At 46.2% G+C, this 12,451-nt stretch overlaps 1 protein-coding gene and 1 long non-coding RNA gene across 6 annotated transcripts in view; one reads left to right on the forward strand and one right to left on the reverse strand.

Moving 5' to 3' along the window:
* LOC138452408 (myelin-associated glycoprotein-like) overlaps positions 1 to 12,451 on the forward strand; it is a 655,309-nt gene that overhangs the window by 275,826 nt on the left and 367,032 nt on the right. For all 5 annotated transcript variants that reach the window (XM_069604971.1, XM_069604972.1, XM_069604974.1 and 2 more), the window contains one exon: positions 5,544 to 5,619. In XM_069604971.1, the coding sequence (XP_069461072.1) occupies positions 5,574 to 5,619 (46 nt within the window). In that variant the 5' untranslated portion in view covers positions 5,544 to 5,573. The remainder of the gene's footprint in view (positions 1 to 5,543; positions 5,620 to 12,451) is intronic.
* Positions 1 to 12,451, reverse strand: part of LOC138452464 (uncharacterized) — a 431,049-nt gene that overhangs the window by 164,165 nt on the left and 254,433 nt on the right. The gene's annotated exons all lie outside the window — the stretch shown is intronic.

The following is a 12,451-nucleotide window of genomic DNA, read 5'->3' on the forward strand; positions in this document are numbered from 1 at the left end:
TGCAGAAATGTGGTTGTTATTAAAAACCTGTAATGTGGATTTACAGCTGTCTTTGCAGGAAAATGGCCTTACGAACTGGATGCTTAAATCTCACCATGACGCAAGGTCCAAGATTTTGATGACTATTTATAAACAATTCTTCGAGACTAAATGAATCCCAACATCGTGGAAAAAGTCAGTGGCGATACCCGTGTTTAAGAAAGGTAAAAAAAAGAAGCACCCCAGAATTACTGGTCTAAAGCCCTTTGAAAGGTGGCAGGCAAAATATTTCGTTGACTAATACTCCGGGAACCTGATGGCCTGGGTAAAGGAGACCAAACTTTTTGATATCTACCAGTCAGGTTTTGTCCCGGGATTAGGCACAGCCATTCATTTATTAGCCTTAAGCTTGGTGTAAAAAAGGTTATCCAGTTAGGTCAGCCAGTCTATATGGCTTTTACAGATTTTAAATGTGCATTCGACTGTGTAGATAGAGGAAGGTTATTCCAAAAAATGGAGGAATATATCAAGGCGATCATTCAGGAATTGCATTCCAAAACACCTATGTAAGTCTGGCTTAATCAACAGGATCTCAGAGGGGCATTTTGGCCCATGAGCTTATTGCTCATATTGGGGAGCATTTGGTTAACATGACTTCATATCCACCTAAATTAGGGAAATTGCATTTAGCACAGCTTTTGTATGCAGATAATGGTATCAGGTAATATTATCCCCATATATATGGTCGCCGTACATAATATCGCCGGGAAAAGGTCATGGCGATATTATATGGGTGACCATATATATGGGGATAGGGGCAGCAAAACAAAAAAAAAGGGTTTGGGGGTTGCAGGGGTGTCCCCCGCATGTTCCATGCAATAATGTCCCCACAAAAAACGGCCATATTTCGGCGACATTTATGCATGGCGATAATATGGGACATTATTACATGGAACCCAGATAATCTGTTCCTTTTGGCCCAGACCACAATGGGCCTATAGAGACAACTAACGTTCTTAGAACAGTATGCACATGAGAAAGCATTCAAAATGTATGTGGAAACGTCTAATGTGTTAATTCTAACTCCAAGCATTGAGAATATCTTTTAATTGGTTTCTGTGCAAACTTCCATTATCCTTAGTGAAGGAGTACATATACCTGGGAGTTAATAACAAGCAAGAAGGGCTGTGTAGAGCTGACATTAGACGTAAGGCTGAGACTGCTTCCGCGCAGGACCTAATAATACATACAAAATATGGTAAATTTTCTTGTCTTCCCCAAGTGGATTCATGCCTCTGTCATTCCTACGCAGGCATATTCCTCTTTCGAATGCTTCGTCTGCAGGCTCTCTCTCTCCTAGCCATTCCCTTACTGTGGCTACCATCTATTGGCCACCTGGTCAGATCTCTGCCTTCCTTTCTGAGTGGGCGGACCTCATCTCTTCCCTCCTGGTCTCAACCACTCAACTCCTCCTTCTTGGAGACTTCAACATCCAACTGGATGCTTCCTGTCCCTCCGCTGGACTCTTTCGTGACCTTTGCAACTCTCTCTCACCCTCTATTCTCCCCTCTGGCCCGACTCACTCTGCAGGGCACACTCTGGAAGTTCTGATCTCTTCAGACCTTCCCCTTTCTTCCCCTCTGACCACTTCTCTCTCCTGGAGTGATGAATTTCTCCTTTTCTCCCAGCTCACCCTATCTACCCATCAGGCCAAGCCAACTCCAGCACTGCCACCTACCTTCTCGGTTATCCGACCCATGAAGCGTGTGTCAGTCGAGGGCTTTGCCACCACTTTCTCAGCTCCCTTCCCCCTTGGCAGACTCACACCCTGGCACAGCCCTTTCCATGCAACCTGGGTATCATCGATCAGGCCATGGCTTGTCTGACCTCCTTCCTCTCTGATCGTTCCTTCAAGGTTCCAATTGGGTCCTTCTTCTCCTCTATTTCTTTCTCTCACAGTGGTGTTTCCCAGGGGTCTAACCCCTCTCCCTGGCTGTTGAACCAATACCTGGCACTTCTTGCCCACCGCACAGCCGCTCTCTGCCCCAACTTTCAGTGCTATGCAGTTGACACTCAGCTCATTTTCTGGCTCCCTTCAGCCACCTCTTCTCCTTCTCCCATCTCTGACTGTCTGCCAGCCATCTAGGAATGGTGTGCCCCCAATGATCTCTTCCTTAATGTCAGTAAGCCTGAGATTCTCCTCATCGGCACACCTGCTCCCTCCTTTCCCGTCACTCTCTGGCCGGCCTCTCTTGGCCCTCTTCCTGCTCCCACCTGTGAGGCAGGGTCATCTTCAACTCCACACTTTCCTTCTCTCCTCACATCTCTGACGTCTGTAAGAAGTCACACTACCAGCTGCACCTCCTCAGAGGTATTTTTCCTTTCCTCTCCTTCCCCCAGAAGGTCACTTTCTCCAGAGCTCTGGTTCTCTCTAGGCTGGACTACTGCAACAGCTTCTTTCTAAATCTGCCTACCTCTACTCTCTGCCCTCCGCAACTCATCCAAAACAGGACTGTGAGACTTGTTCTTGGCCTAAAGCCCAGGGATCTACAGGACTGAAATCTCTGCACTGGCTCCTAGTGGTGGCGAGGATTAAGTTCAAAACCCTCTGCATTGCCCACAAGGCCTTCTGGGGCCTGGGACCTCAATACCTTCAACTCTCTCTTCCTAAATATCTTTCTTCTTGAGCTCTTCGCTCATCCACCTCCAAATCCCTCAGGGTTAGACGCTTCTCCAAGCAGCGAGTTGGTGGTAGATCTCTTTCTTCTGCTGTGGCCTCCCTTTGGAACAGCTTCCCTGCCTTGCTTAAACTTGAGGATAACCACCTCCAGTTCTGGAAGCACCTCAAGACTTTCCTCTTTGCTTCTGCTTTCTCTCCTCCTCTCCCCTGCTGATCTCCAGGCTGAATCTGAAATTAGACTGGTTTACCCGACTACCCTCTGATCTCGGGCCCAGGTCCACCCCACCCCCTGCCAGCTGTACATCTGCACTGCCCCCCTGGCAACCCTTGTACATGGGGACTGTTCTTCCCTACAGCCCCTACTTGTACTTGACACCTGCCTTACTGTTCATGGCCTGTAAGAATGTCATTGTATTTTCCCTTGTTCCCTCCCTTGCCTTGAAGCGCTTTGAAACACATTGTGTATAGGCGCTATATAAATAAACTATCATATCATATCATGTCTGCACTTGCAACCAGCTGACTGCACTTCTATTTATTCTATTTATGTTTCTATGTTTATTTCACTGTCATCCTATGTACTCCACTGCCCCCTTTCCTTCCCCCCTGCACTTTCCCCTTCCCCTCTCCCCTGCACTTGCGCTATTTCAATGTCACCTGGCCTAGTAGGATCGCTGTCTCTGTCCTCCCTCTGTTTCCCTTCCCTTGCCTCGTTGCGCCTTGAAACACTTGTGTATAGGCGTATTATGAATGGCATATCATATATCATATTATCACTTACTATAAACAAAAGGCGGTACCCCCACTTGTCCATGGAGCAGAGACCAAACTCTCAGCTGTTGGCCCTAATTGAAATAGACTTGAGGGTGTGTTTTGCAAGAAGATTTGTCCCTCCCAGCAAGCCTCCTGATTCAAATTATTTGAATTGAATTGGGGTTATTATCCCTGGGAATAATGATCTAGCGGAAAGCCTTAGCGTTGTTCAGAAAAGGAATTGTATTCCAACTTTAAACTAAATTGATACTTCCATTGATTGCAGAATTGCTGGAAGAACAGATACATCGACCTTTGCAACAATGGAAGGCGCATTGCCTAGAAACATTGAGATCTGTGGATATTTCATTAAAATGTACTGTTGTCTGCTCCCGATCCAGCAAAGCAGAAATGATGGTACTACGATTGGAGGACAACGGGTGACTTATGCAATTCTTATACATCATTTAAGAATTGCCAATTTGGAATAAAACCACTCAACTCAATCTCATTGTATTTGATGAAATTCCCTTGTTGTAAATATCATTCTTGGTTTTTAAGATTTTGCTTTAATTTATGGCCGACAAAAGACGTTTAAGGTATACGGTCAAATTGCCCATTCGAGCAGAGAGCTTGTCTCTTTTGTCAAAAGCAGAATGAATTAGAATCATTGAGACACATAGTTGTTTCCTGGCCTGAATTATTAGACCAGAGGAGAATGTTTTTGTATAAATATTTTAAGGACTATAGATTTTTAACAGAAGACAAATTATGGGCAATCATTTTTAGCGGGCAGCACATCTCATTAATTTTAGCTACCATTAGATTTCTGTTTGCTACAAAAATCTTTGAAATGGACATATGAATTTTGGGGGCAGTATTACATTGTGTGGGGTATGAGTGGAAAGAGTGAATGATTATGATAATTATCTTTTTAATTATTGTTTTACTCTTTTGTAAGATAATGAATTATATAACCTGTCTGAGATAAAAAGGTATTGTTTTTCTTTTATGTTTTATCTGTATTGAAAGGTTGAAATGTGCAACCTACTGCCAGATCCTGATTTGCATTTTGATAGTTGCCTGCAGATTGAGTTTACCTTCCTTGGAATTTGGAGAGCACTTTTGTCTAGAGGGTCTTGCGCAGGGGTGCCACTGGGCAAACATTTCGGTTGAGGCTAACCCTATAAATGTTGGGAGAGGGGTTCATTTCAGAGGCTGTGGGGGGGCTTACTTGTGTGGGGGCATCTAATGTCTTTGCACATTCTAATGAGACTATCCTGGTGACGATTCAATGTTAAAAGCAGTTAAGTCTCTCCTGCACGTCTGAAAACACACACACTTAAGGACCACTGTGGGAATGAGCTGCCTCCTGCCCCTTTCACCTTTTCTATCACTTCCCTGACATGCAAGTACTAACACCTCACCACGATTTCAATTGCCTAAGCATGTATGCTAGGAATGCAGGTGCTAACAATGAAACGTATTACTTTAGTAATTGCCGGGCCGCATGCACTGTTATTGTCTGTATCCTGTCCTGTTCTGCCACGGCTCTGTCGGTCAGCGAAGTCAAGTGCACATAACCCAAAATGTTGGGGGAGGCGGAGGTTAAAGCTCAAAATGACCAATGGTCTTACGAATTATCTAAACGTATTGAAAAACAGAGGGAAGGGAAGGCATTTGCGCTGTTACGGTCACACATGAACATATCACTGCTACTTACATCTGAAGATATGGTAATGTCTTCTGCGATGGGTTTCATATTAATATAAATATGAATATCCATATGGAATCCAGCGAAGGATGTTGAAGGCATTAGTCAGCTCCACAGATTTTCACTATTTCAACTATGGGGGAGGGGTGCCCCCGCCCTACTGCTTCCCCTCCTGACATTTAACCCATTTCTCTACATATTTATAGGTCGACATTACTAGAGTTGATCTTATTTTAGTAGATGTTATTCAGAAGGTGTTTTCTTAAGTTACCATGTGGTAAGGCCCTGTGGTAAGACGGTAGCTGCAAAGGAAGCCCGCATGACACATCTCTTGAAAGTGTCCTTTTCACTCGACTCTTTTTGTGGCTTTTCAAGCTCATTATGTCTGTTACAAATGTGTTCTTTCGCCGTTCACAGGATCCCGATTTGAAGATTTATCCAGAAGAAATGGCAAGGTGGTACTGCCTCCCGTTGATCTTGATCCTGATCAAAGGTAATTTCCGCAATGTTCCGCGTGACTGCCTGCAACCGGAAATGTAGTGCATGCATTGGTAACACTGGGGCCTGTATTCCAGAAACGCTATGCTGGTGCAGCGGCAATTCAGCATGGTGTTAGGCGAGGCCAAAATTAAGAACAAACTGTTGACTTTCTTGTTGATGACAAGAAAATAAAGAAAATCCACACAGCGTCATGTAATTCACATTCCCTGTGGAGGTTCATTAGCCCTCGAACCTGCGTGATTTCTCTGTTCTACCGACTATCGTCCTAGTCCTTATGGTATGTCAAAGCTGGCCCCATCCCTTGGTCTGCTCTCCCTCTCCCGTCTGCAATTTAAAACTTCATTTTGTTTCAGAATCTCTAATAGCCGCAAAAATACATTTTAACCGAAACATTTATTCTACTATCTAATTACGGGGAAGAGGTGCGGCTGGTCCAATATGGCTGTGCACAATTCAGCTCTTCAAGTCTTTTGGGCTTCGTGCACAACAATATATAGACTCGCTTTAGAGTGGAAAAGGTCACTTTAATGTGATAGGCCACAGCTCACAAAGAAAAGCTAACCTGGCTCGCTGGCCTTACAGGCTAACATACCCGTTTTAACAATTGCCAAACAATTAAATAAATAAACCATCCCCCCCCAATTAAATGATGAAATCATTTCAAATTCCTCCCTTCCTATCCCTTGCTCCCTTCCGTCTCCTTAAAATCCTCTCAACCTTCATTCCCGCTTTCTCCCATCTTCTCCCCGAGGCCATGCTCCTCCTTCTTCACTAACTGTTCCCCCTCTTTGTACCCCCGGGGTTGCCCGTTTGTGTAAACAGCACCACCCCCGTCCTTTACAGCGCTAGTACCCCGTTGTGTTTCCCCCCCACCCCTCCTCCAAAGGGCCATGTCCCCGGCACCAGAAAAACCCTCCCCTGAGGTTTCTGCCCCACCCACCTAACCTAGGTTATCCTCTATTGCCACTTTTTTTTATCATGCCTTGCACTTGCAATGTCACATTCACCAAGTAATAACTGTTCCCATATACCGAGAGCTGCACTCTATCATCCTGACAAACCGAAAAAATCCTCATCAATTATTTCTCTATGCTCCATCACTTGCACCCCTACCAAACCACAAAATGTTCAATTCTCCCTATTTATCTTCTTCATTGTCCTTTCCACTGCCCTGCATTAACTGCCCCCCACCACTCTCCTCGAAAATAACTTTGTCCAACTAAACTTACCTTGGGCCATATCTCCCTTTACCAGGTAAGGTCCCTTTTAATTTTCCTTAACAGTGCCACCTTGTGTCTCTTACCAAATCATTCTCCCCTGCATGTACTATTATTCCCCCCGGAACCCCATGACGCTACCTCAATCCCGCTAACATGGGTAGCAATTGGTCCCACTTACACCCCCCAATCCCTGCCCAACTCACTAGCATCGTAAGTGCAACCCAGTTGTTCCCAAAATCCTTTTCTCCCTTCTTTCCCTGCCGATTTATCTATTGAACATCCACAAATCCATATCTGCAGCCACTCACCACTCCTTCGTGCCACATCCGCAAAAGAAAAAATGCTATGAGATTCTCTTTGCCACCGCCAAACCCCCCCACCACATTCCCCCTGCTCTTGCCCCCATTCCTACCCGGTCCATTTCCTAAAACTCACATCTGTACCCCTTATATTTTCCTGAACTCCAGCGCCCCATCCTTTTCACCTCCTTCTCTGCTAGACCCATACAGCTACCTTCCGTTGCCGCCCGCCCAATCCTGAAAATTGAGTTCCCAAAACTGCTGCTCTCTCCCCCAAGGCCACCAAAGGCCTCCACCTAATTCCCAAGACTTGTACTGCTGCCCATGCCGCCCGTCCTCGTGCTCAAAGACCAACCCTACTTTTCTCCCATATGTCTCCCCCAAGATAATCCCATCCTCACTGGGCACAACTCTTTGCTACCCCTCCAAAAGCACCAAACAGCTCTTTCTTTTGTGGTCTGTCTTTGATCTGCAGATCTTTATCCACCCAATTCTGATAAATGAATATCTTCGCCCTTTGACCTCCTTCCTCTGCTATCCTGTTCCCCTCCTGTTCTCCCTTGTCCAGCCCTCCAGCACCTTACGTCCATATCATCATGTTTCCCCCACTGCACCAGGGGCCCTCGTGCACCCCCGCCCATGCAGTCCCCACTCATCGCTGTCCCCCCCACTGCACCAGGGGCCACCCTGCACCCCTGTCCATGCCACTCCTTCTCCTTGCTGTTCCCCCCCTCTGCACCAGGGGCCAAACGAGCACCCCCGTCCATGCAGTCAGAGCCACATAACCTGCTACTTCATGTAGCCTCTCGGCACACTTATCCCCTTAAGTGCCGCTCTTCTTCTGCTCCTTCCTCGAGCACAAAACTCTGATATAACCCCCTTTTTTGCCTCCAGTAAATACTTCCAATATTCCAAGCCAAACTTGAACTTTTCCCTGACCGCACAAGCCAACTTCACCTTGTTATATGGGCACTTAGCTCCCGCCATAGTGCGCGGCATATCTTCCACCAACCCGTGAACAGGGGCCACTACCGGACACTCTAAATTGAAGTACCCACTTAACCTCTGTATGTCTCTCATTATTTTCTGTGCCGCTATCACCCTCTCAAGCCACCCCACAAGCCTGCTCACCTTGTCGTGCGGCAAGCATGTGGGCCCTGCCACCACCTTCAGCTCTCGCCCTATAACGGTCAACACCCCCCACCGGTTCTGTATCACTTGCACCTACAATTCTACAGTATCGCTAGTACCACTATTGGCATAGGTCCAACGGACTCTGTGGTAATTACCTTGTTTTCACCTACAGTAACTTCAACTGCTCTGACCCGGTTATACACTATCTGTTTAACTGCATATCGCTATACTTACTTGGCTTCACTAGACTGCGTTTCACTATTTCTAGGCCATTAGTACTTACTGCACTAACAGTACTTTAGTGGATACTATCTGTGCATAATTGTGCTTTTGGATTGACTGTGCCTCCCTGTGCTAACAGTACCTCTAGGTTCGCTGATCTGCATGTACCTACTTTGTCTAAGTAGCTCACCTTTCCTTTCCTGACTACACCTCCATTTGGCTCACCTGCTGGCTCCTAATGTGCCACATCCACTGCTTAACATGCTTTTGGGTAACCTACTGCACCTTTTTCAACTGTTGCTCCCACTCCTCACTGCCATAGCCAGGTTGATTATTTATGCGTCCCAATGACAATCAGCTAATTCTCTCATACTGATTACTCCCTCTCTCACGATGACACATCCTATCCATATCTATAGGGCTGCTGATAATCAATCACCTTATCAGATACTGCATCCTCTTAGTCACACCATGGGACACCCCTTGCTATGCGATAACCTGTCTAACGACAGCACTGTTCCCTCCAACCAGTACCTTAATGCCCCTGCCTTATGGTTGGAACACTTCGCAAAGAAACCCACACCTAATCAACCTTGTTCCCTCCACATCAGAAACAAGAGACTAGGATTGTGATTTTCTCGTTCTAGCGGCTGTACCCAGAATCATCGTACTATGCCCAAACATCCCTCTCCCAGCCTTAGCCACCAAGTGCCCTTCACCTCCACTCCTAAGACTAAGCTGAACACATCAGCCTCATCAGGCAAAGAGACACAGATCAAGGGTGCCCCCTTCAATGCCAGATCTCTTTCTTCTCAGGCACTAGACATTGCTGACCTTATCACGACTCAAGAGCTTGACCTCATTGCGATGTCTGAGACGTGGCTACATGCAGCCTCTGGACCTTCACTGTCCTTGGCTATACCCCCAGATTACTCCATCACTCATTGCGATTGCAACACCGCACAATCTCGATGGGGTGGAGTTGCCTTCATTCATAAAAACTCCCTTGGCTTGAGAGCCATACCTAATGTCAATATTGAGTCTGCCGAATTACTCTCGGTCAAGTTACCACTTTCTCCCAACTAAACGGCCACCCTACACCTTATCTATGGAGCACCTGGCCCGGCTACATCTTTTGCTGATGAGATTACATCCCTATTACAAGAGAAATCTAAAACTAAATAGCAAATCATCCTCCTAGGGGACTTTAACCTGGGGCACCAAGACCCGAATGACCTCACTGCAATCGACTTTGCAATACATTAACTGACGTAGGATTCACCCATCACATCTAAGAACCTACCCATATCAAAGGGAGGACACTTGATTGGCTAGCCGATGCTAACTGTAACATTAGTTTACAATCCAACTCACCTTGCGTATGGTCGGACCACCATATTATCACCTTCAACATAGAAGTAGCCCTTTGCCTCCCTTTAACAATTGCGCCGGCCCTCCCCACCGGAAACAAAAGAGGCATAACCAAATAGAAACTACTCCCTCTCATCCTCCCCACCCTCAACAAAGTTACACACTCTTGCTCTGATCCGACAATCTTAGCAGACACTTATAATCAGGCCATGCTTTCAGTTTTGAATTTAATCACCCCTATTAAACATAGGAAGCCAAAACCACATGCACATATCAATTTGTGGTTCTCACCACAGGTAAGAGTGCTCCGCAAAGCAAAACGCTGCGCAGAAACTTGGTGGAAAAGCCATCCTCCTGATGCCCACAGGGACGGTCTCATCCTAGCCTCCCTCAATTACAAAGAAGCCATCCTCCAGGCTAAAAAGGAGACTTATAACAATCGCATTACGCAAGCAGACTCAAACACCAAAGAATTACTCAAGATCCTAAAGGAACTCGAATCACCTGCCACGCCTCCTGATACCTGCATTAAAGATAGCAAATGGTGTGCAAATATACAGACAGCATTACTGGATAAAATTGCATCCCTCCAATCTAAAATCCAAGACAAACAAAATTGCCTTCAGTTGGATAATCGGCAGACCACCCCACTGAGGGCTGCCCCCCATGGCGACTCCTAACTGCAAACCTTTTGCCTTCTCTCCACTCCCTATTGCTGAAGTGGAAGGTATCATTAACAAAATAAAACCATCTAATTGCCAAGGTCACTCATGCCCTGCGCCTATTATCAAGGAAGCAGCCCATGACCTAGCCCCATTTATCACATCCTTTATAAATTCATCCTTTAAAACAGGCATTGTCCCGGACAATCTTAAGGACGCTTGGGTTATCCCTTTGCTCAAAAAACCGCCTCTAGACCTGAGCATACCAACTAATTACAGACCTATCACCACCGTCCCTTTCATGCTTAAAATATTAGATTGTGCATCTTACCTGCAGATTCAGGAATATCTTGAAGCTAATAGCCTCCTTGGGCTGAGACAATCTGGCTTCCGTCGCAGGCATGGGACCAAAACAGCCTTGATAGATCTTAAAACACAAATCGAGGTCTTGAAAGACAACGGGAAATTAGCCTTGCTATTACTTTTAGACCTATCTGCTGCCTTTGATTTGGTCAACCACCAAATCCTGTGCCAGCACCTCATATCTGCCGCCCACTTTTCTGACTCGGCCACTGCTTGGATCAGTTCCTTCCTAAGCAATAGATCCATGAGGGTCTTCTCCCCCTCAGCCTCTGCAGACCCGGCTCCGATTTACTGTGGTGTCCCTCAATACTCCTGTGTGTCACCCACACTTTACAATGTGTTTACCAAACCACTCTTTGATGTTCTTGACTATCTGGGTGTCTCATACACTAATTACACAGATCACACCCAGATACTCATCCCCATCACGGGTGATCACATGGTTGACACTAAAGCCTTGAATGACGTCTATCTGGTCATTCAGGCCTGGATGGCCCAACATGAATTTTGCCTCAATTATGACAAGACGGAGCTCCTCATCCTAGGCTCCACTCAACGCCTCAATAAACTAGGCCACTCCTTTAAGTCTTTCATCATTGACGGCAATGTCATTAAGGTCTCCAAGGATACAAAAACACTAGGCATTTATATAGATTCTACACTCTCATTGACGAGACAAACTAACTCAGTTAGGTCAGCGTCGGCTTACACCTGTAAACTTATTACGGCTTGTAGAGCATTTATGACCACTCCCAATAGTATCACCCTGGCTAGAACTCTCATCATGTCTAAGATAGACCATTGTAGTGCCCTCTACCTGGGGACTAGCCAGTCCAACCTTAACAAATTACAAATCACTCAGAACAATACCATCATAGCGGCATGAAATATCCCTAGAAACCAACACATCTCTGACCTCAGAACCAATCTACAGTGGCTTCCCGTCATGCATAGAATTTCACTGAAAACTCTTGCCCTGAAACACAAGTGTCTGGACAACAAGGCCCCCCTCTACCTATCCAACCGCCTTACTCTCCACACTACTACCCGGCCTCTGAGAGCAGCCCAAACACATAGCCTATCCCTGCCCAGATTCAAACTGCATAAAGCTGTGGATGTGAGCTTCCCTGTCTTGGCCTCTAAGCTTTGGAACGCTCTCTCCACTGCTATTAGATCTGAGCCTTCTTTCCATTCCTTCAAGCACAAAATCAAATCATGGCTCTTCGCTCAATCCTGATCTACCCTCCTGTTATCTCTGTTCCGGGGTGGGGCGACCATGAAAGGCCAATAAGGCACAAGTACACCGCTCGCTGTATGCAACGTTGGTGCTGGCCTCTTAGGCGCCATCCAGTGCAGCCAGGGATCTACGTCGATCTCGCCCCACACAGCCTGGCAATCCTCTGCCATCCTCGCCCTAAACTCCTCATCATACCTCACCCACGCGATGCCCCGCAAACTCGTGAACACCTTCCTAATTACATCCATGTACTTCAAAAGCGCCACACCTCTCTGGAAACTTCTCGCAGTACACGCTCGCGTAGATAATAAAAGCT

The sequence above is a fragment of the Ambystoma mexicanum genome, chromosome 1p, assembly GCF_040938575.1.
Source record: "Ambystoma mexicanum isolate Mex_15411 chromosome 1p, UKY_AmexF1_1, whole genome shotgun sequence".
Taxonomy (NCBI): domain Eukaryota; kingdom Metazoa; phylum Chordata; class Amphibia; order Caudata; family Ambystomatidae; genus Ambystoma; species Ambystoma mexicanum.